Source organism: Pygocentrus nattereri, chromosome 30 (genome assembly GCF_015220715.1).
Source record: "Pygocentrus nattereri isolate fPygNat1 chromosome 30, fPygNat1.pri, whole genome shotgun sequence".
NCBI classification, from domain to species: Eukaryota; Metazoa; Chordata; class Actinopteri; order Characiformes; family Serrasalmidae; genus Pygocentrus; species Pygocentrus nattereri.
The window spans coordinates 5,707,454-5,732,389 of NC_051240.1; the positions used below are offsets into that span (position 1 = coordinate 5,707,454).

General features: G+C 41.5%; 1 protein-coding gene across 6 annotated transcripts in view; it reads right to left on the reverse strand.

The window, feature by feature from the left end:
* rptor (regulatory associated protein of MTOR, complex 1) overlaps positions 1–15,725 on the reverse strand; it is a 205,583-nt gene extending 189,858 nt beyond the window's left edge. For 2 of the 6 annotated variants that reach the window (XM_017693051.2, XM_017693048.2), the window contains exons 1-2: positions 15,651–15,725; positions 10,795–10,969 (exon numbers count right to left, since the gene is read on the reverse strand). In XM_017693051.2, coding sequence (XP_017548540.1) covers positions 10,795–10,962 — 168 coding nt within the window. In that variant the 5' untranslated portion in view covers positions 10,963–10,969; positions 15,651–15,725. Of the gene's footprint in view, positions 1–10,794; positions 10,970–15,232; positions 15,622–15,650 lie in introns of those variants that run through there. The other 4 variants (XM_037536528.1, XM_017693050.2, XM_017693049.2 and 1 more) reach the window with 4 other exon arrangements.
* Between the last annotated feature and the right edge of the window lie 9,211 nt (positions 15,726–24,936).

Genomic DNA, 24,936 nt, shown 5'->3' on the forward strand with positions numbered 1-24,936 from the left:
AATCTGTTTGTTTCGCAGCCAGCTGGGCGGATTGGGACAAGAGCGCATTGCTGAAGTGAAAGCGGCCTAATGGCTGGTTTCAAACAGAGACACTGCGGGCCCTCTGAAAGCTGACTCCACCGTTTGAGGAGTGAAAAAGAAGACAGCACGCTGAGTCAAGGCATTTTCTCTGCCGATTACAGTGTCCAGCTTCACTTCAAGACTAGACTCGACTTTCGGGCTCAAAAACTCATCATGCATGAGGAAACTGTGCTGCGGAGAGCCGCCTTTCTATTAATCAGTCACAGTCTTAGCTCAAACACACCTCATATAGGTAATTATCCAGCCCTTCAAAAGTTTAGATCAGTGAGAAACAGTAAACCGCAGCACTCTGACCCTACAGGACCTGCTGATTAACGTGAGTTTGTACAAGCTAGTGTTGCCTAATTCCACTGACCTCATTAAGCTTAAAGATTCTGACCAGCTTTCGTTCACATCTACCAATCTTACCTTACTGGTGGGAAAGTTAGCTTTCAAACAAACACTGTTTTCCACAAGCCTCATGCATCTTATACAAATAACACCATAATCAGTGTACACTGATACTATGACTATGCAAGCTAAGAGAATTTGTAAAATCCTTCTGCACTGATCAATTTGTCCACCCAGCACTAATACATCCATTTCCCAAAGCAATCACTGCCAGTCCTGCATCTCACTTAACTAAAATTACGCTCTAATTTCTCCTTCAGAAGTCATTCTAACAAACACAAGATTAAGAACTTCTAAAATCCTTCAGTATCTCAGAAAGGAGGGCAAAGAAATGAATGTACAACAAAAGTATCTGATTTGAATTCTCGGAGGAAACTTGACTTTAGGTTTAGAGCCATAAATGCATCTTTAAGTTGGCTAAAACAGAACTATCATGATGAGAAGAAAGAGCCTCTCCAGCGCAAACAGCTAAAAACACAGCCTTTCCAGCGCAAACAGCTAAAAACACAGCCTTTCCAGTGTAAACAGCTAAAAACACAGCCTTTCCGGCGCAAACAGCTAAAAACACAGCCTCATAGCGTTAACAGTTAAAAACAGAGCCTCACCAGCGTTAACAGCTAAAAACACAGCTTCTGCAGTACTAACAGCTAAAAACAAAGCCTCTACAGCACAAACAGCTAAAAACACAGCCTCTACCGCACAAACAGCTAAAATCACAGCCTCTACAGCATTAACAGTTAAAAACACAGCCTCTCCGGCATTAACAGCTTAAAACTCAGACTCTACAGTGTTAACAGCTAAAAACACAGCCTTTCCAGTGCTAACAGCTAAAAACACAGCCTCTACAGCACTAACAGCTAAAAACACAGCTTCTACAGCACAAACAGCTAAAAACACAGCCTCTCCAGCGTTAACAGCTAAAAACACAGCCTCTCCAGCGTTAACAGCTTAAAACTCAGCCTCTCCAGTGCTACCAGCTAAAAACACAGCCTCTACAGCACAAACAGCTAAAAACAAAGCCTCTACAGCACAAACAGCTAAAAACACAGCCTCTACAGCACAAACAGCTAAAAACACAGCCTCACCAGCGTTAACAGCTTAAAACTCAGCCTCTCCAGTGCTACCAGCTAAAAACACGGCCTCTACAGCACAAACAGCTAAAAACACAGCCTCTACAGCACAAACAGCTAAAAACACAGCCTCTACAGCACAAACAGCTAAAAACACAGCCTCTACAGCACAAACAGCTAAAAACACAGCCTCTACAGCACAAACAGCTAAGAACACAGCCTCACCAGCGTTAACAGCTTAAAACTCAGCCTCTCCAGTGCTACCAGCTAAAAACACAGCCTCTACAGCACAAACAGCTAAAAACACAGCCTCTACAGCACAAACAGCTAAAAACACAGCCTCTACAGCACAAACAGCTAAAAACACAGCCTCACCAGCGTTAACAGCTTAAAACTCAGCCTCTCCAGTGCTACCAGCTAAAAACACAGCCTCTACAGCACTAACAGCTAAAAACAAAGCCTCTACAGCACAAACAGCTAAAAACACAGCCTCTACAGCACAAACAGCTAAAAACACAGCCTCACCAGCGTTAACAGCTTAAAACAAAGCCTCTCCAGTGCTACCAGCTAAAAACACAGCCTCTACAGCACTAACAGCTAAAAACACAGCCTCTACAGCACAAACAGCTAAAAACACAGCCTCTACAGCACAAACAGCTAAAAACACAGCCTCACCAGCGTTAACAGCTTAAAACTCAGCCTCTCCAGTGCTACCAGCTAAAAACACAGCCTCTACAGCACAAACAGCTAAAAACACAGCCTCTACAGCACAAACAGCTAAAAACACAGCCTCACCAGCGTTAACAGCTTAAAACTCAGCCTCTCCAGTGCTACCAGCTAAAAACACAGCCTCTACAGCACTAACAGCTAAAAACAAAGCCTCTACAGCACAAACAGCTAAAAACACAGCCTCTACAGCACAAACAGCTAAAAACACAGCCTCTACAGCACAAACAGCTAAAAACACAGCCTCTACAGCACAAACAGCTAAAAACACAGCCTCACCAGCGTTAACAGCTTAAAACTCAGCCTCTCCAGTGCTACCAGCTAAAAACACAGCCTCTACAGCACTAACAGCTAAAAACAAAGCCTCTACAGCACAAACAGCTAAAAACACAGCCTCTACAGCACAAACAGCTAAAAACACAGCCTCTACAGCACAAACAGCTAAAAACACAGCCTCTACAGCACAAACAGCTAAAAACACAGCCTCACCAGCGTTAACAGCTTAAAACTCAGCCTCTCCAGTGCTACCAGCTAAAAACACAGCCTATACAGCACTAAAAGCTAAGAACACAGCTAAAAACACAGCCTCTACAGTGCTACCAGCTAAAAACACAGCCTATACAGCACTAAAAGCTAAGAACACAGCTAAAAACACAGCCTCTACAGTGCTACCAGCTAAAAACACAAAGCCTCTCCAGCGCCAACAGCTAAAAATCACATCACTGTAAAATCATGATCAATCAAAATCAATATGATATTTTATATATTTTCACATTATAGCTGGTAAATTAAAATTAAAATCAAAATCAATGTGAAAGAAAGACATTAAATAATTTTACTTCAGGAATATAATGTTTTAGTGAGTGAAATGGAAATCAGGAGTATTATATTATATGAATTATATTATATACTGCATATTTACATGTGTAAAATTATGCTTATATGACCCAAAACATGAACTACCAAGACAAACATCTGATTTTAGGCTGGCAAAACAATCTTAATTAAGGCCGATATTATGATGTTAACATGACAAAATACAGCAGACTCTATTCGGTTCTCAGCTCAGAACTACAGGGCTCAGGGTTTCAGATCTGGTGCACAACTGCAAAAGAAGATGTGACATACACTGTTGCCACAGCGGATAATATATAAAATGCACAGAAGCACGTTTTACATACAAGAGAAATCACAATTTTAAAAATCATCCTGGCAAAATGAAATTAAAAATTAAACATCCAAGTCTAACTGAGATACTGAGAAAGCTGACGTGCAAGGTAAGAGGTTTCAGGATGACTGTATGGGGAAAAAAAAAATTATTTTATCAAATCAGTTCTATACCGCCCATTCAATACTGAGGGTTCAGTGTTTCCAGGCTGGATTCACACATTAATTCACACATTTCAGCTTTCATAGTCCCTGCCATAAATATTTAATACAAACCACCTGCTTTTATTTAACACAAGTCAGGGATCAGTGTTAGTCATCAGAGGTCTGAGAAAAAAGAAAAAAAAAAAACTTAACACTTTTATAATAACAGGCCCTCATAAACTACTCATTGTCTAACAGTTTGTCAATGTCTGTTACTATACTGATGTTATATAATACATAGTTATGTACTCAACAAATAATGTGTCCAATAAACTGCACTAGGGCTGAATGTACTGCAACTGCATTTTAAACTGCAATTTTTCTAAATTGAGATTCAGGCCTGACTAGAAAAGACCAGAATATGAAGACCACCTTTTCTGGCTTGAGGCTTGACCATTGAACATAATGTGCCAAACTGTCAATAAGTTGTGGTTGTGATGTCTCAAAGCATGGAGGTTTGGTTGCCTCTGATTGGTCTACCTTATCTACAGGCATTTTTACAAGCTTTTATTTGGTTCAATTTCCCCTCGCAAAACTTACACACTTAAAAAGATGGTGCTTCAAGCGTTCGTTAGTAACGACATAATGGTTCTACATAAATACACAAACACTTAACAACCCGTCTGAATGATTAAACAATTTGCATGATGGAATGGTTCTTTAGATTTATGAAAAATGTGCTGTATATGGTTCAACAGAGCACCAAAACTTTCTTCTATTGTTACAAGCTTGACATCGTAACAGCAGCAGAAACCTTCTTGGTGCTATATATAACTATATACAGCACATTCTCTATCAATCTGAAGAACCTTTTTCCAATGTACCATTTAAGCACACAAAGGGGTCTTTGAGTGTTCATGGTTCTATATAGATTGACTGTCTTTACTACAAGAACCTTGAAGAACCATCTTTTAAAGAATGTATGCTATGATTAAAATATTATATTACGATATATAACTATTACGATATATAACTATTCATATTAACTTTAATATCTAATTTGTAAAACATTAATAAGCATGAATTAAAACCCTATTATATAGTTTAAACTTCAGACTGAGATTTACTGTACTATTTTTACACATATTATATAAAAACAAACATTAATATATTTAAATAGTTATGAAAACTTAAACTATATATTTACTTTTATATCACTACATAAACCATTGATCACTATAATGGTAGCACTGATAAGTGCAAGAGACAGTTATATACTGATTAACATCATTAACAGCTATTAGACAGTGATTAAGCTGCTATTTATAAGGCCCTGTTACTATAAAGTGTTAGCGTAAAAATAAATAAATAAATAAATAAAAATCAGAAGGGCTACGCATTAATGCAGCACGGCTACAGAACACTGCGGTTGGATTTTATCCTTTAATATATAGCGACACAATCTGGTCACAGATCTGGGTTAAAGGTAGAAACTGCCCGTGTCCCACCGAGTCCCTCATGTTTATAGTCATAACTTACTGCTAACACCAGTTAATGGCACCTCATTACAAACACTGTGTAGTCAATATCTTCACTTATTGAGCAGCATTGACACAATCAGCCATCGAAATTGTACAGAGGGAGAGGAGACCAGTACAGTGTTGATTTCCCATGATGCACATCATCATTTACAGCAGTGTACGAAAGGCGCCAGGAGACACACAAATATCTGCAGTTGAGCAGCAAGAACCACCAGTTTTATTCTCCTTAGTGGAACACACTGGAGAATACCGGCTACGAGGGAATAAATTACTGACCTTACTATGATTTGATTAGGAGCCTTTAGGAAGCAAAGGATGGAGATTTTACATGATTGTGTGTGTGTATATATATATATATATATATATATATATATATATATATATATACATATAAAAACATATAGATACACACACATACATATCTGTCTGTCTATCTATATCTATATATACATACATACATACACACACACACACACACACACAGGCCACTTTATTAGGGTCACCTTGCTAGTAAAAGGTTGGACCCCCTTTTGCCTTCAGAACTGCCTTAATTCTTCGTGACATACTTTCAACAAGGTGTTGAAACGTTCCTCAGAGATTCTGGTTGGTTATTTGAGTTCCTGCTGCCTTTCTATCATCTGGAACCAGTCTGCCCATTCTCCTCTGACCTCTCACATCAACAAGGCATTTTCGTCCACACAACTGACCGCTCACTGGATATTTCCTCTTTTTCGGACCGTTCTCTGTAAACTCTAGAGATGGTTGTGCATGAAAATCCCAGCAGATCAGCAGTTTCTGAAATACTCAGACCAGCCCGTCTGGCACCAACAACCACGCCACGTTCAAAGTCACTTAAATCACCTTTCTTCCTCGTTCTGATGCTCGGTCTGCACTTCAGCAAGCTGTCTTGACCACCTCTACGTACCTAAATGCAGTGAGTTGTGGCCACGTGATTGACTGATTAGCTATTTGTATTAACAAGCAACTAAACTACATATACACTGCTCAAAAAAATAAAGGGAACACAAACAACAATAAAGGACAACTCAATAAAGGAGTGGTTCTGCAGGTGGGGACCAGAGATCACTTCTCGTGTTGATGTTTTTCTGGTTGATGTTTTGGTGTTGGTGGTGCTTTCACACTCGTGGTAGCATGAGACGGACTCTACAACCCACACAAGTGGCTCAGGTAGTGCAGCTCATCCAGGATGGCCCTCAGACCCCTTGTGAGACCACATGCTGGTGCGCTTGGCCCTGGGTTCCTCCTAATGCAGGACAATGCTAGACCTCATGTGGCTGGAGTGTGTCAGCAGTTCCTGCAAGATGAAGGCATTGAAGCTATGGACTGGCCCGCCCGTTCCCCAGACCTGAATCTGATTGAGCACATCTGGGACATCATGTCTCGCTCCATTCACCAACACCATTTTGCGCCACAGACTGTCCAGGAGTTGACGGATGCTTTAGTCCAGGTCTGGGAGGAGATCCCTCAGGAGACCATTGGCCACCTCATCAGGAGCATGTCCAGGCGTTGTAGGGAGGTCATACAGGCACGTGGAGGCCACACACAATACTGAGCCTCATTTTGACTTGTTTTAAGGACATCACATCAAAGTTGGATCAGCCTGTCGTGTTTTTCCACTTTAATTTTGTGTGTGACTCCAAATCCAATACACACACAGTTAAGTTAAAGGAATTTAATTTCAACCAATAAATAAGAGCGTATACTCTATTAAATTCTAATGTGTTTGATCAATGGTCATTCAGTTTGAATCATGAATCATTCCAGTCATTTGGTTCTACCCCATAAAATGTATATTTTTCATGAACTTAGACATTTTAAAGAGGTTCTATATCCAGTAATACAGTATGAATGTGCAGTGTGCAGTTTTACAGTCTAACTATAATAACTGTGGAATTAATAGACTGAAATTCGAGCTCCCTCAGTAATAATAGGAGCAGTACAGCTTTAAATCCAGGCTACATATGGGGGATATGAGAAATTATACAGAGCTCTCACCTCCTGATCTCCCAAATCACCTACAAATAACTCCTAAATAAATACATGAATACATAAATAAACAAATAACACAACAAAGAAAGCATTTTCATTCATAGCCCAAGAGTGAGTGTGCAAGTCTAGCGGTATTTCTGACTCCTTTAACTGTCTCACTCTACAGTTTAAAAAGCTTCAACCGTCAGCCACCCTGACAGGGACCACAGCTCTCTGAACTTTCCCTGAACGCTCTGCTTTTGTGTGAAAGGAATAAAGTTTCACAACAGCATCATAAAAGACGTGGCAGCATTAATAAACGTTTCGCAGCAACTTGTCACCATTTGCATGAGAAATCTGCTGAAATTCCTCCTTGAGAATGTGAAACAAAAGGGGGAAAAAAAGAGATTCGGGTCTCAGTGTGAAATTAATTCCAACAAATCTTCAGCGTGCCGGGTTATGAAACCTCCTCGTAATACGAGGCCTTTCTTCATCACGTCAGATGCCAGAGGCTGAATACGAAAGCACCATTTGTTGATATTAAGATTTCACCACCGTCCCTTATTTAGAGAAAGTCACTTTAAAGCATGAATATTTTATAAGAAGGAAATGTTCAGCAAGTTTCAAACAAGCGATAAGGACTCCTCTAACCTGAGCTATAAGCCAGATACTACAGGACAGGATGGATCAATTTTTAACAAGTACAGCACTTTGTGTCTCCTGATTCAGCTCCGCTAATTTATGTCCATTCTGTAACCTATACTGCACTTCAGGCTCTTTTAGTCCGTTATCAAATACGATGACGGCTAAATTTTCCAAGCACAAAGGTCACTTTATCAGTAAATGTAAAAAAAAAATATGGTCTTAAACGTTTCTAAAATGTCTGCCACAATCAGTTGTGGGAGTACAAAAAAAAGAACAACCTGACATGCAGATGAAATGTATACTGTGCCTTATTTACAGCAAATTAGGCAGCGTATTAAACTAGAGCTTCCCGGCTCTGAACTCTGCATAGAGTACAGGAAGATTCACTCTTAAAGGCCCTGAATATACTGTTGTAACTCCAGTTAGGACGAAGCAATCTGAACCAAAAAAAAAAAAGACGCTACATTCCTTGTCTTATGTCTAATCGATACACACACACACACACACACACACACACTATATTGCCAAAAGTATTCACTCGTCCCACCCATCCAAATCACTGAAAATACAGACTGCTTCTACAGACATTAGTGAAAGAATGGGTCGCTCTCAGGAGCTCAGTGAATTCCAGCGTGGTACCGTGATCGGACGCCGCCTGTGCAACAAGTCCAGTCGTGAAATTTCCTCACTACTAAATATTCCACAGTCAACTGTCAGTGGCATTACAACAAAGTGCAAGCAAGTGTGGATGACAGCAACTCAGCCACGAAGTGGTCGGACACGTTAAATGACAGTAGGTCAGCAGATGCTATGGTCAAAAATCCCATAAACACACTCCTAACCCTTGTGGAAAGCCTTCCCAGAAGAGTTGAAGCTGTTATAGCTGCAAAGGGTGGGCCGACATCATATTAAACCCTATGGATTAGGAATGGGATGTCACTGAAGCTCATATGCGCGTGAAGACAGATGAGCAAATATTTTACAGCGTAGTTATGAAAGTTGTATGGTCATCTATCTTGATCAAGCATCCCTAAATCATTCACAGCTCCGTGTACAGCTTCCTGGTGCTGTACTAACCATCTGAAATCTGTAATGTTGGAACATTTTAGAATGATTTTACACACTTCCCTGCGACCAAGTTGGTTTATTATTGAAAATTGAAAAAACTGTTTCCAAACTTTTGACCAATAGCGTGCATGACTGTCAGCTCTGTTATGCTATTACTGTGCAGTATCTAATCCTATCAAAACGAAAGCAGGAAGAGACTCTACAGCACAGCAAAAAGCTTCATGGCTGCAAGACAAGCACGTTACATATTTGAGCCACATCTCTATACTGAGATTTACTATTCCACTGGAAGCCTGTGGGACGGCTCCGAACACAAAGAAACAGCCTAAACAGATTCACTCTGGAGCTGAGCACTTTCACTGCTCAGCTAAACGTGGCTCTGGATGATGCATGTGGGAAATAGACTCGTTTCAAACGCTTACATGGCAAACAGAACGCAGTATTGTGAAGTCTAACAGCAGGACACGCAACCTCGTCACTTTGGAACGGAACAGTTCAATATATTGAGATCGTCTGAATGCATGCATTGCTAAACTGGGGAGTTTTGAAACAGACATGGCACGTGTTTGTGGGTTAAAGGTTCACTTACTTACAGGAAAAGACCAAATAGTCCCAGAGTAATCAGCACAGAGGTTAAACAGCAAGTACGCAACAAATCTGTTCATGGACTCAGAGATTATAAGGAGACCGCAGCTGGTGATAAAAGCACAGGTACTCAACTTTATGGACACAGAACTACTAGGAACAAAATGGATAATGAAAGGCTGTAAATACCACAAATAAGGATGTCACGAACAAGTTCGTCTGACCGTGACCCCAATCCAAGTCATATAACTGATCGTCCGCCAACAAAGAGACACATCAGAGCCACATCATATACACTAAAGCTGGTTAAACCAATTAAACCTAGATAAGATTAGGCCTGGTTTGCAATTACTTCATTTTTTTTGTTGCTATAATCGCACAAGTCTGTGCAAGAAGCACATCACCACATTCAAAATTCAACTAAATGTAATTGTCTTAAGGTGTGTCCATATGTTAATATTCAATTTACATATATTTTGCATTAAAAGCGTCCTATATGGCTCTAATTCGATATTATATAGATTAGTGTGACTCAGATAAATAAAAGATGTCAAAAATATTTTCAATCCCTGCCATGCCTCCCTGTAACAAACTAAACCCCCAAAAATCACAATCCTAGAGTTTGCAGTTGATTTATAAAAATGCTTATAATAGCCCCCCCCCCCCCCCCCCCCCACTTATCCAACGCTGATGGCCTTCAGCCAGATGCCATTTTTATGGTGGTTTCAGTGATAGATGATAAATGAGGGTTTCAAAGGGTTTTAAAAGTGGATTTTGCAATGCAGCCATGTAAGTTTTTACACTGCCAGTCAAAGCCAAATGACACATTTTCTTCATTTGCTGAGTGAGAGCTAACGGGTTCTCTACAAAGAACGTTTAAACGTGTCGTATTCCTTCAAACTGTACTGCACAATTCATCTGCTGAACTTAACATTTCTGAAAAAACTAAACTGAAAATAAAAAACTTCTGCACGGGCCACATTTTTCCCTCAATATGTCAAATTTCAGTAAATAAACAGTATCGTACAACAAAATGTGCAGAGGTTTGTTCTCTGTAGAGGACGTGTTCACTTATTTTCACTCGGAAAATCACACGGAATTCAAATAGGGGTGTCAAAACACGACACAACTGTACTCAAAGCAACAATTTCAACCATCATACTGATACTATGATAGACGCAGAACGTACTATGATCCTGAATGGCATCCACATCGCCCAACGCTGTGTGACTCACAGATCAGAGGGGACATCACCAGTTCACTACGGCAAGAAACCCACTCAGCTGTGCGGTGCGTTGTTCCTCCAAGCATCTCACTGTGCACTACTCAGCCAGGATAAACGTGAACAACCAAGCTTTTCCCTCTCTCTCTCTCTCTCTCTCACTCACCCGGTCCTTCATCCTCCAGCTCTGTGCGAGTGCTTTGGACCCCTCGATCTTCTCCAGGTGTCTTTTCTTCATGAAGGCCAGCGGAAGGTTCCAGTCGCTCATGTCGGCCTCTTCTTCCTCCGACAGCCCCACCACGGGCGAGTGAAGCAGCTCCGCGTCCATTTTCATCACACTCCTACAACACACACAAGACGTACACTTACAAATGCAGGACAAGGGAAAAAAATGAACAGTACCCATATACATCGCTGCGGCCGGGACAGAACCTTGTATGTCCACTGTGGCATTTTTCAGTTTCTGACTTCTTTTGAAAAGGCCAGGTGCCCTTTCTGAGGTCTCAAAACGTAATGACTAACAGACCAACACACATGGTTCAAAATTATTCATCCATTCACTTCCATTAAAAGTTAATGGTTTTTGTTCCAACAGCAACTATATGTGTAATCCCATACCTACTATAGTGTGCTTGTGTGTGTCTGTCTGCTAGTGTCTATGTGTGTGTAATATTTAAACAACAGAGCACGAGAGGGAGCGTTATCACAAAATAATATCACAACCTCGAGCGTTCTACTGCTTTCACACAACAGTTAAATAAAGTAAGAAATACATAACCTGGGCTGTGAACGTGGCATTTAATATATTTTAATGTTAGCAATTCCTTCCATCAAATTACAGCTCGTTCTCCAGCTCCTTACACTAAACGGTCATTACCACTAAGCAACAACTTTGACCGCTGTAGGAGATGCTCAAGCCATCTGAACGTTTTTACTTCAATTCATTTCTGGCTAACTGCAGGTTGTTTAAGTGTTCTGCTGTCACAGTCGTTGCTTAGCAACGGCATCTCAGCAGAGCGATAGTGTTTGTGAATTAATTATATATATATATATATATATATATATATATATATACACACACACACACACACACACACACACACACACACACACACAAAATCTGGTCGGTATGGGAATCTCTACTCAATCAACGTCAATTGTGTTTATAAAACAATTCTGGATGCATCTTGACCCACACTCATATTTTTCCCATGTATTTGTCACTGTTAGCTTTGTTAAATCTGACTATTAACTCTGCACTTGTTAAGTCTACACATCTGTTTCTACATCCAACAGGTGTACATTAAAATAAAATGAAAAAATAAAAATAAATAATTTCATTTCATCTTCATGATAAAATATATTAATAACATTATATTGCATTGCAACATTAAATATTAATAAGAATTTCTGTAAAGTGACATACTAAAACAGATGTGCTAACATAAAGCAAAGTTTGGTACACTGCAGCCATAAGCATTTGAACGAGCCCATATCCTTCATTTATCTTGAATTTTAATCTGCAACCCAAGGTCCACTTCTTACGTCATAGTTCTGTAGCATTAGACAGACTGTTTTTGATACTGTGCCTTTAAGACTGATATATGTAAATGAGCTGTTCTGATTGGCTGTCCTGCACTGGGCCTTGTTCAGAAAGTGTTAAATATTAGATATTAGGCAAATGAGACATAATAATGCTGACAAGGGATGTGCAGATTACACAAGCATAGACTGATATAAACTAATGCACAGACAAATATAAAAATCAGTACCAACATGTTTAAAAGACGTCTTAATAAACGTCCGAACAAAATTATCCTGAATGCTCGAGCACCACCACACGGAAGAACCTGAATCTCCTCCTTCCAAGCTAAACGCTCTATAAATGTTCATCTCTACCTTCTTGTAATGAAGGTCTTATAGCCCACCACCTCCATCTCTTCATTAAGGTGGGGGTCCAGCCTTCTAGCTCAAAGCAAGTCAATCAGAACTCCAGCCCAAGTTCCCACCATGCTGTAAATCATCTGTAAATCTTGCCTGGTTTTTCCCAAACCTCATCTCGGTCCGGCACGTTCAAGGCTTTCCTGCTCTATGACACCTGATCAAACTAATCAGCTCATTGCGAACCTCAGAGCAGAGCTGACCTGCAGCCCGAGAGCAACAACCAGCTCCATTTACAGCAAGTTTAACAGCACCTTTACACCAGCACTGAAAGGTGTTGGGAGTCGAGCGTGAGAAACATTGCAAATGTCAGTCTTTCAGCATGTAAGCAGTTTTTCATGTCGCCTGTGGTGGAAACAGCCTGAAAGCAGAGACTAGCTAAGCTACTCTGCTGAAATGCTAAAGCTGCAGCAACTTTCATCTACACTGAATAAACACATCAAATTCAGTCTGCAGCTTGAAGAGCTCCTTCAGAAAAGCAGCCTTTTACACTCTGTGTCAATGTAAACACTCTGAAAGCAACGGCCAGCTGAGCTAACCTGCCTGAAGAGATGCCAACGCTGCGGCAAACCGGCCGGAGTGAACTGCTTCAGTACTTGTCCACTTTATTAGAAACCCTTTGCCTTGGAGTCTGTGAGCCACATTTTAACTCATATTCAATATTTGTGTCATCGCTCCTCTAGCCGTCCATCAATAGTACGTTTCTGACCACAGATCTGCTCTTGGCTGGAGATTTTTGGATGGCGGGCCACTGTGACCCCAGCAGTGACCCTGAGCAACACCACTCTGCCATCCCACTACTAGTGTCGCCACCTCAGTGCTGTAAAACTCCTGGACACTTTATTTTTCTTTTACTCAGACCAGCAGATGGGGAGCTGTGCTCACAATGCAGTCTAAAGTACAGAACCTAATCTTCCCCAGATAGCAGGTACACATCAGCCCGCTGGCTTGATAAGGTCAGCACTGCATGCCACCGCTGGTCTCCCCTCAGACCACACAGACTACCGTCCAGCACACAACGTCTAAGTAGTTTTTGATCTTCTCAAACACTTTTGGTTTAATTATTTCATAGTGGTTAAAATTATTTACTAATTTACAAAGGATAATAATAAATAACAGATAATAAATCATAAAAAAATGAAGGAAAGGGAAACGAATTGGACTGGAGGTGCAAAACTAAAGCAGTTAAAATTAGGATTTTGTCTAATGCGCCGCTGCTCCACCAGTGGGCCACCCAGAAAAAGCTGAGCAAAAAGCCAGTGGGCCGTCAGTTTTGCCATTAAAGGGCCAACAGTGGCCCACTGTCCTCTTCATATCTGGGTTCTTAGCTGCAGCGCTGACCAACAGTGCACTTTCCCCAAACAACTGTCCCTACAGTGAGCTAATCAGACCCATGCTTCGTATATGAACGGCCTGACTGGGGAAAAAAAAGCAGTTTGAACATCATTAGAGCTGCTAACGTGCAGTCAGGTCCATAAATACACGGACATTGACAAAGTTATTACTGCTTTGGTCATCTACTACGACACACTGGAGTCTACATTAAATCACGGCGTCTGTGGTCTGTCCACCAGTTTCTGAACACAGGAGCAGAAACAGAAACTAACTACATCAGACCCACAGGTACACAAACCGGTCACCTTCAATATGAGGGAGTTTACATCCCGACTGGGTGAACAGACTGGGAATTACAACCATCTTCATACAGATTCCCCATTTTTAGGTTGTTCCTGGACAGGCAACTAAATACACAGACAATCCAAGGAATGTCCCAGAAATGTGTAGCCCCTGGATGTTATCATGTCAGTGGTCCACCACCCGAATAATATCTACAGAAGCCCTCTGGTCAGAAACTGATGAACAGGGTAAAAGGGGGCAGAAAAGCCGTGCAGCAACAGACGGGCTGCGGTCTGTAACTGTAAGCAGACCTCAAAAAGCGGACAGTGAGTGGACGTACTAGACAGGTGCTTCCAATAAAGTGGCCAGTGCCTTGTGTATGTACCCCAACCAGCCATGACATTAACACCATCTCCAGCTCCGCTGACCATACAGGGGCTCTTTGTAGTTCTACAGTTACAGACTTTAGTCCATCTGCTTCTCTGCATACTTCGTTCACCTGTTCTCTAACGATCAGGACCCCCGTTATTTGGGTGGTGGGCCGTTCTCAGCCCTGCAGCGACACTGACCTGGCGGCTGTGTGAGTGTGTGTTGCACTGCTGCAAGTGGATCAGACGCTGGAGTTTTTAAACAGCTCAGCGTCACCGCTGGACCGAGAACCAAAAACGTCCAGGGGCCTGTGGGCAGCGTCCTGTGACCACTGGTGAAGGACTACAGGACGACCAACACAGCAGCACAGCTACAGGGTGGACCAACGGGGCAGGAGTATCTAACAGAGTGGACAGTGAGTGGACAAAGTGTGTCAAACCTCACTGCCCTGCCGCCGCCACCACCACGTCAGTGTCGCTGCTGGAAATGATCCCCCACCGAAACAACGGCTGCAGAGCCGGGTCACCCAGTACGCGGAGAAACGGCCGGACTAGGAGGCGGCGTTAACGTCATGACTGACCACACACAGCGGTAGCTTAGCTTAGCAAAGCCGTCCACCTCAGTGACCGCGCTGCATGCAAGAGCCCAGGCCTCCGGCTCCTGCGCGCGACACACACCCACACACGGCGTTTACCGGCGGCCCCGGCGGCGACGACAGCGAGTCAAAGGCACGGACCTCGGCGAGGCCGAGCGGCGCGCGCCGACTGACCGCTCCGGCAGGCAGGCGGCTTCCTCAGACGGACACAGACCTCAGCGGAACTCGGGCGCGTGCGTGCGTGCGCTCGCGAAAGGGCTGAAAACGTGCAAGACTCGTGACAGCGACGGCTCTTCGTCAGGGGCACGAGCTCGCATGCAGGCCCATCATCACCATCACCGCCATCCTCCTCATCCTCATCTTCCTCCTCGCGCGCACGGTGCGCCCGAACGCGCGCGCGTCTCGCCCGCCGCTGTTGTTATCGACGCCGCTTGTGATCTGTGTGTGCTGCGCGCGAGCGCGCCTGTGTGTGTGTGTGTGTGTGTGTGTGTGTGTTTTACACTCTCTCCGGTTTTTCCCCCGAACAGGAACCGATTCTCAGCACTCCCGCAAGGGCGCAGCCATCTTCTCCCGATACCCACAATGCACCTGGGCGCCTCAAGGGACGGGGAGGAACGAATCGTGCGCAATGACGTCACAGCCGCCGGCTGAAAGCCGGGCAAGCGCTTTCCGTTCAGCGCGCGCCCGCTGACCTCGCGTGCCGCTCAGACCAGTAAACGCGATAAAATAAAAGAAAGTAACTCAGCAGTGAAGAAACAAAGCAAAGACCAAGAAAACAGAGGAGAAAGAAAGCAGCAGTGACAGGAGGAGGGAAATAGTCTAAAAAAGAATGAAAGAGAAGGTGACGTCACGAACAGAACGAACTAAAATCATACCGTAAATAAAAACTAAAACAGTGATAGTAAAAACATCAAAACACTAAAAGTAAAAATAGGACTATTAGTAAAACTACACTGACAATAGCAGTAATTAATTAATTAATTAATTAATTTTTTGTCCTGCCCATGCTGTGTGAAGCGACCTTGGGTTTGTGAAAGGCGCTATAAAAAGTTTATGTATTATTATTATTATTATTATTATTATTATTATATAGTAGAAGTCAACATAAAAATAATAATAGAAGTTAAAGTGAAAAAACAAAAACAAGTAAGAATAAAATGGACTGTATTTGTAGTGCTTGGGTGGCACGGTGGCACGGGTGACCAGGGTCCTCCCTGTGTGGAGTTTGCGTGTTGTCTCTGGGTTTTCTCACGCAGTCCAGACACATGCAGTCAGGCCAAGTGGACATGCTAAGTTGCCCCTAGTGTGAATGTGTATGTCTGTCTGTCTGCCCTGCGATGGACTGGCGATCTGTCCGGGGGTTTTCCTGCCTTCCACCCAAAGACAGCTGGGAAAGGCTCCGGCAACCCCCCGTGACCCTGAGGAAGAAGCAGCTTAGAAAATGTGTTTGTATTTCTAGTAGTAGAGGTAAAAGAGCAGATGTAATAGGACGAGTAAAAAAAAAAAAAGAACTAACTACTTAAATAATACAATAAAAGATGTTTAACTAAAAATAAAAAGTAAAAAAGGACAGTAATGATAAAAAAGTCAAAGTGAAAACTAATAACCGATGTAAAATCATTTTTATAGTAGTGGTAGTAGAAATAAAAACAACAATAATAACACAAAAAATACCATGAAGCTGTGAATAATAGTTATAGAGGTGAAAGTAATGAAAGTAATAGTATAAAATAAAAATATATTTAGTTGAAAATAGTAAATAAATAGTGTTGCTGGTATGAGCGTCTCAGACACAGCAGTGTCACTGGAGTTTTTACACACATCAGCATTACTGCGGGGTCGAGGGTGGACCGCCACCCAAAAATAACCAGACGAGCAGCTCTGTGGTCAGAAACTGACCACTGATGAAGGACGGACTAGAGGATGAACAACATCAACTGAGCATCAGCAGATGTGCTGCAGTCTCTGACTGTAAAAAAGGTTTCCGATAAAGTGGCCAGGGAGTGGACGCATGTGTTCTCTCAGTTAATAAACTGACCTACAGAGATGATTTTCTGCGGATTTCTTCTGCTGTAACACAATGTCTTAAAGACTTTGCGCTGAGCACAGTGTGTAACTGAGCAGCTGCTCCTGCGTTTGTCCTCGTTCACCTTCTCTGTCTGGCTCTCACTTCACTTCCTCACACGGCAGGAGACATCCAAATGATTGAATGAAACACACTTCGCTCACCTTCTCCTTCACAGCACGCACACATACACACACGCACAGTGCACTGTGGCTGTGGCAGGACAGAGAGTGTATTTATCTTCTCAGAGTGAGAGCGCTGATCTGGGGTCAGTGCTTAACCTCTGTAGCCTTTTAAATGCCATTTGTAGTGACCATATTTCTGCACATTGTCATTCAGTTTTAAAACTATTTCTTTGCAGTACATGTGCACAAACACAAAGCTGTATTGAATTTACTGGAGTCAAAAGTTTACATAATTTCAAATAAACAGTATAATATAATATAATATAATATCTAACAACATCTCTATTTCTCTCTCTCTCTCTCTCTCTCTCTCTCTCTCTCTCTCTCTCTCTTTCTCTGTTTCTCTCTCTCTGTTTCTCTCTCTGCTCATACTCATGTATACACATATCCTGGGCAGTCGTGGGCTGGAGGTTAGGGATCCAGCCTTGTGGCCGGAAGGTCGCCGGTTCGATCCCCAGTGCCGACAGCTCATGACTGAGGTATCCTTGAGCAAGACACCTAACCCCTAACTGCTCCCCGGGCGCTGCGGAGTGGAGTGGAGTGGAGTGTGTCTGTGGGAACTTTTGTCTAGTCATCCGGAAGAGCATTTGTGAGGACAGTGATGTTGGATGAGAGGGTCTGACTCACAATCTCTGTTCTAGTTCATCCCAAAGGAGTTTGATGGGGTTGAGGTCAGGGCTCTGTGTGGGACAGTCAAGTTCTTCCTCACCAAACTCACCCAGCTATGCCTTTGTGGACCTTGCTTTGTGCACTGGGGCTCAGTCATGCTGGAACAGAGAAGGTTCTTCCCCAAACTGTTCCCACAAAGTTGGAAGTGTGCAGTTGTCCAAAATGTTTTGGTCTGCTGAAGCATTAAGATTTCCCTTCACTGGAGCTAAGGGGTGTAGACCAACCCCTGAAAAACAACCCTATAGCATTATTACCTTCACTGGATCTAACGAGTCTAGACCAGCCCCTGAAAAACAATCCTATAGCATTATCCCTCCTCTACCAAACTTCACAGTCAGGCAGGTAAGGTTCTCCTGGCATTCGCTAAACCCAGACTAGTCCATCAGACTGCCAGAGAGAGAAGCATGATTCTTTACTCCGCAGAATATGTTTCCACAGCTCCAGAGTCCAGTGACATGATGCTTTACACCACTCTCCCCCTGATGCTTGGCATTGTGCATTTTTAATCTTAGGCTTGTATATATATATATATATATATATATTTAACAATAATAGCACTTACAGTTGACTGGGGCAGATCTAGCCAGACAGAACTTCTATAACACTTAATAGAGATGGTTCTTCATGTTTTTTAGCTCTATTTAGAACCATCAGTTCTAATTATAATCATTTAATGCTTAAATTGTTCTTTAAATAATGAAATAGTTCATCAGCTTAAAGCAGAATGTGTCACTTTTGAAAAGCGTTCTATATATAGCACCAAAAAGGGTGTTGCTACTGTCTTGATGTCAATCTTATAATAATCAAGCATGTTTAGCGCATTTATCTGGACATAAATAAAGGCCAGTTTTTTTACTCAGAGTTTTGACTGGACCTGAATTAAAAAAATCTCTCACAAAGCAAAGGTTGTCTGAAGGACAGTGTGAAATGCAGAACCCACAGGCTGTTTAATTACCTCACTCACAGTAACTCAATTATCCTGCATACCTGTCTGACAATTATAAGTCTCGTACTCGTAGCAGCAGAGTTTAAATCAATTAAACCCTCAGAAGTGTCGCATTCAGCTGTCAGTAGTTTATCAGTGACGTCCGGATCCAACTGAGATTCACTGTGGAAGCTCTGTTGTTCCAGACATGACCAGGAAAAAATAATCAATAAACACATTGACTCAAATATATTCAAAGCGTTTCTGCTTAAGCCTGAGATTATTTGTACTGCTTCCGCTTGCAATGAAGCACTGCTGCACCATATGTCTAAAGGTTTGCACACACCTGCTCATGTCTGATATGAAGGGTATTAATAGTGAGTCTGTGCTTCAGTAACAGCCTCTACTCTTCTGGGAAGGGTTTTCACTTGATGGTGAACATTGCTGTGAGGATTTGATTGAACATTAATGAGATCAGGTTGTGATGTTGGATGATCAGTTCTGGATCACTTCAACTCATCCCAAAGGTGTTGGATGGAGCTCCATCACTCCGGAGAACACAGCTCCACTGCTCAACAAGCCCAGTGCAGAGAGGTTTATACCGTTTTATAAGGTGCTGAAGCTTTTCGGACAGCTTCTTCAATCATTTCCCAAGATGGTGTTGAATTGCAGCAGGTTGTCCAAGAGAGATTATAGAAAAAGTGCGGAGACTGTTTTTCATCCTGGTCAGGCACCGCTGCACCATATATATATACACAAACACCACCCAAATAGTACCTGCTCTGTGAGGGTCAATGGGGGTCCTGACCACTGAAGAACAGGGTAAAAGGGGGCTAACAATGTATCAGAGAAACAGATGGACTACAGTCTGTAACTGTAAAAATACAAAGTGCAGCTATACAGTAAGTGGAGCTGATAAAATGGACAATGAGTGCAGAAACAAGGAGGTGGTCATAATGTTGTGCCTGATCAGTGTATATTCAGCAGCATTTGTACAGTGTGTTCTCTGTACAATTTTTAAAGACTGTCAAGTTAATTTGTTACGTTTGATACATTGTAATAAACAAAATAAATCTATCAAAACTCAATAAACAAGCTGCAGCATGCAGGCAGATATTGTACACTTGACAAAGGAACCCTGTGCTTAACCAGAGAAGCACTGGGATGACTGCAGACGCTCATTAACCAGTAAAGTCCCCATGCTGTACAGCTACAGCTGAATCTCTTACTATTTCAACCATTGCCCAATCTAATCAGACAGAAGTGGGCCAAATCCACCTATAACCCCTAAACTGGATGTCACGCAGTACAATCTGTGAAGCGTTCTCATCAAAAAACATGAAACTGTTTCCAGAGGTTGAAACAACACACCAATCTCATTCGCTCTGCACCCTTGCCCCCTCGCAGCTGTGATTGTGCTGCTTGCTTTTTTGGCTAAACAAAAGACTCCAATCCAGCATCTGCAGCCAAGTTCTTTCATCCTGGTGCTCGCAGTGGAGTGGAACCAATCTCATCCTGAACATGATGGAGGTTGGGACCTTTGCTTTAGAGAGGGAGATTGGTCTTCTCAGCCCCATCCAGGAAGGAGTGATACAGGCATAAAATTGACTGGGCTGTTTTCATTGGCTGGAGCCGTTCCAGAGAACCAATCAGAAATGAGCTGCAGGAGTGGGTTGAGTAGCCTAAAGCTACACTCCAGTAAAAGTTATGTTACTTCATTGAAATAATGACTGACACAGAAGTAAAAGTAGCCTAATAAAAGACAGCTTTGGTAAAAAGCTGAGGTCCAAAAGCTCCTGGAGTGCTGAGGCCCTTTTAGAACTGCAGAAGAACGTCCATCCAGCATCTGTCAGCAGAGGACCAGTCTGTCCTGCTTTATTCTTCTCTTTCTGGATACTTTTGGTTCCAAAATAAAACACTACAGCTCCAGGGTGACAGGAGTGATCAACAGTGAAGCAGAACAGGAGCTGAACCAGCACCACAGGATCAAATTAAACCACAAAGCAAGGAATTAGAGACTAAATGTTAATGATTAGAGTGGAACATATGAAAACCTTCCTTTACTATTTGAGAGCACCAGCTGAACTTGAATGGACCATCAGATATCTTGTCGTATTCGAATGCATACAATTTGGTTTAAAAAGTTACTATTTTGGAGATATAAGGTTTTGTTACAACAGCAAAGAATTCCTTGGTGAAATGTTTCTTCATATCGATGGAGATCGTGCTGTATATGATTCCATATACAACTTTCTTGAAAAACAGCACCAAAAAGCGTCTTATTGTTTTTATAACACTCTTAAAAAGATAGTTCTTCATGGATTATGTAGTAAAGAAAATGGTTTTAATATATAGAACCATGAACACTCAAAGAACCCTTTGCATGATTAAAGTGATCTTTGGATCATGAAAGCTTTCTTCAGATTGATGGAGAACGTACTGTAGATGAAAAATGTGCTTTTTGAAAAGGGTTTTATGTAGCACCTAAAAGGGTTCTGCTATTGTTACGATGTCAAACTTACATAGATTCTATATAGAACCATCTATATCATATTCTTCATCAATCTGAAGAAGCCTTCACAGGCTAAAGTGCCCCTAAAATTGGCCTAGCCTAAGGTGGGCAACCCAAAATGTTAAGAAGAGCTATTTTTTCCTTTCAACAAAAATCAAACCACCTTGAGAGCCACAGCATTTTATGCCCATTTTACTATCTTGGCTGTAAATATGTCTCAGGATTAAACATATAACATGCAGATGAAAATGCAGACTCTCTGCTCTCTGCTCTGCTTTAAGCTTTAGATCAGCTATAGCCGCGTTTCTCGCATCTCTAGCAGGAACCTTTTACCCAAAAGTAGAATAGTTTCTTGTAAGATGTCTCTCAACGTTACATTTTTTTGAAGTCGTTCTAATTGTTCGAAATTTTCATGTTCCACCATAAATGGTGCCTGAAGAGCCAGAAAATAACTGCTGTACCATTTAAGGTAGAATGGGAAAATTCAAACCAGAAGCTGGCGAATGAGAATCTGACTACAGCCTCGCAACCTTTTAGTGTTTGAGAGTTTCTCGCTGCAGATTAAACATATCAGGAAACCAGCCAGAGTGAAAATAAGTCCATTCATCTCCAAATTCTCAATGCTTGTCTTAAATCTTTCTCTTTGTCTTTTCGTTAGCTACTAGCTAGTTGAGAATGGCTGCATTGCTATGATGCCCAGCCACCTGCTCACCAAACTTCAGGGTTAAAAGTTAATTAACTCCAGCATTTAAGACCATTTAACGACCAGTAAAGCTTTGTTTTACTACAGAGGAGGATTTTTTTTATCTAAAAAATTCTGCTGTGGAGCCACAACAGGGCAGTAAAAGAGCTGCATGTTGCTGGCCCCTGGTATAGCCTATGCCCTTTACTAAAGAACCCTTGAAGAACCATCTTTTTTTATTGTACAATACCCACAGTAACTGGTTTCCTTGTGGTGTCACCAAATCATGACTGCTAGCTGCTGATCTAGGGGCTAATAAGTGCGGCCAGAGTGCCACGTAACTTAGTAAATGTAGTTACTATCTACCTTGGGCTGGCTGTGATTTTAGTGGAGTAGACAGATAGGAGCCTTTCAGCTGACTGTGTTACAAAGCTAATACATCACCGCATAGCCTGGGAGCACAGCTAGGCTACATCAAACAGCAGCAGCAGACAGCACAACAAACCCCTACTGAGATTATATAAGCCTTCTCTGGGCAGAGTACAACAATGTGAAGTTAAAAGAGGATTAAACCAAACTAGAAATCTAACAACTCTACTAAAATTTTGTTCTCTTACCCACTTTCTAATGGAAAAAAGCTGAAATGAGGGGCCTGAATATAAAAAGAATGTCATTTTATATGACGTACCTGATGTAGATGTCAGTCACCTCGACATAAAGCTTACATATAGTTTAAACTATACATTATTCAATATCTACTATGAAATATTCAACAATAGGGAATTATTCCGTACTACGTACTATGAATTTTTCAGTACGTACCATAAATTGTTCAGTAACTACACTCTTCAAATAATTGTCATTTAAGGGTCCTTTAAAAAAATGGTTCTGTATAGAACCATGAACACTCAAAGATCAAAGAAAGGGTTGCTCTTTTGTTACAATGTCAAGCTTGACACAACAGAGAACCCGGTTTGGTGCTTTATAGAACCCTTTTCAAAAAGTTCTACAAAGAACCATCACAAAAGGGTTCTTCAGCTTGTTGGAGAATGTGCTATAGATGGTTCTAGATAGAATTGGTGTGAAAAGGGTTCTATATAGCACTAAAAGGGTTCCTCTATTGTAACAAGCATGACATCATAACAATAAAAGAACTTTTTGGTGCTACATAGAACCATTTTCAGAAAGGTTCGATATAGAGCCATATACAACACATTCTCCGTCAATCTGAAGAACCCTTTCATGATGCAAAGAACCCTTCAATCCTGCAAAGGATTCTTTGAGAGTTCAGGGTTCTATGTAGAACCGATTTCTTTACTAAAGAACCCTTAAAGAACACCATTTTTAAGTGTGTATTACTAATTATTCAGTATTTTCAATGTATTATCCAGTAAGGATTCCTCAGTAACTACTATGAATAGTTTAATAATTACTGCTACAATTTCTGTTACGTCTATTTTGTAATTACTATTGCTATTATTCAGTATTACTATTTGTATGAATATGACTTATTAATTGTTAAGGAACATTATTCAGTATTATTTAGAATTAGTCAGTAACAAAAGAATTTTAAACGGAAAATGTGTTTTATTTATTTGCTTGGCTACTACATTCATACATAGGCATAAATCTCACTGTTCATGTTAGAAGCCGAACCCTCAACTGCTGCCTCATAGAGGTTTCTACACATACTGGATGTCCAACAAAGCTGGCAAACCTTGAGTGCAAAGGCCATCAGCATTCCGGCCCTTTCCTATCGCGAGGATTTTCAGTACGATCAAAGGAAAATTACAACAACTTCTGCTGGATCAGCCACACATCTCTTGTAGGGCACATTATTAATTATTTATAGGGAGGCTGCCCTCTTTGCCCAAGTCTCAGGATCATCGATAAAAGCTCCCAAAGCTGATGGACAATCTGCCCTCTTCAGCACTGCAGTTATCTGGGTTTTTTTCCCCACTATTTCAGGGTAAAACTGTTCTCAATATTGCACCAATACTGACACTCAGCTATTTAAATTCAAGGTTGAGTCCACAATAAATCACATCAGCAGAGTGTCTCTGAAATGCCCCAACTTAATGATTGTCTGTTTATTTCTCCAAAGACGAGAGGAGAGAGAGAGAGAGAGAGAGAGGACTGAAAGCAGGATGAGTTGTTTGAAGTGTGTGATGGCAAATGCAGAAACATACCTGAGTAATTGGATTAGGGGAGTCAGTTGAAGCTCGTTAGACAAAACTAAGAAGCTCAACAAACTTTTTAAAAAGTAAAATCATCTCTGCTGAACGATACAGCTCAGATCATACAACAATTAGAGTCTTAATTGTCTTCATATTTTTGATGTCGCTCCTCTGTTGATGATCCTTCACTGAGGCTGTCATGGGTAAGGCTACTGTTTCCCTCACAAACTGATTCACCACTGATTATGTGAGCTCATATAGATTGACTAGGCAAGTATATGACCCACACAAACGCAACGCAAATTCCTAAGTGGTATATATATATATATATATATATATATACCAATATACCACGATCCCTCTATGTGTATATATATATATATATATATATACACATAGAGGGATCGTGGTATATTGGTATATATATATATATATATATATATACATATAGGAACGTTCCCTCCTCTTTCACATATTGACTGCTTCAGTTGGATTGTCAGCTCTGTTGATTGTCAGCTCAGTGGATTTTTGGTGTTTGTTGCATAATTTTTGGTCAGTGTGGACTTTAAGG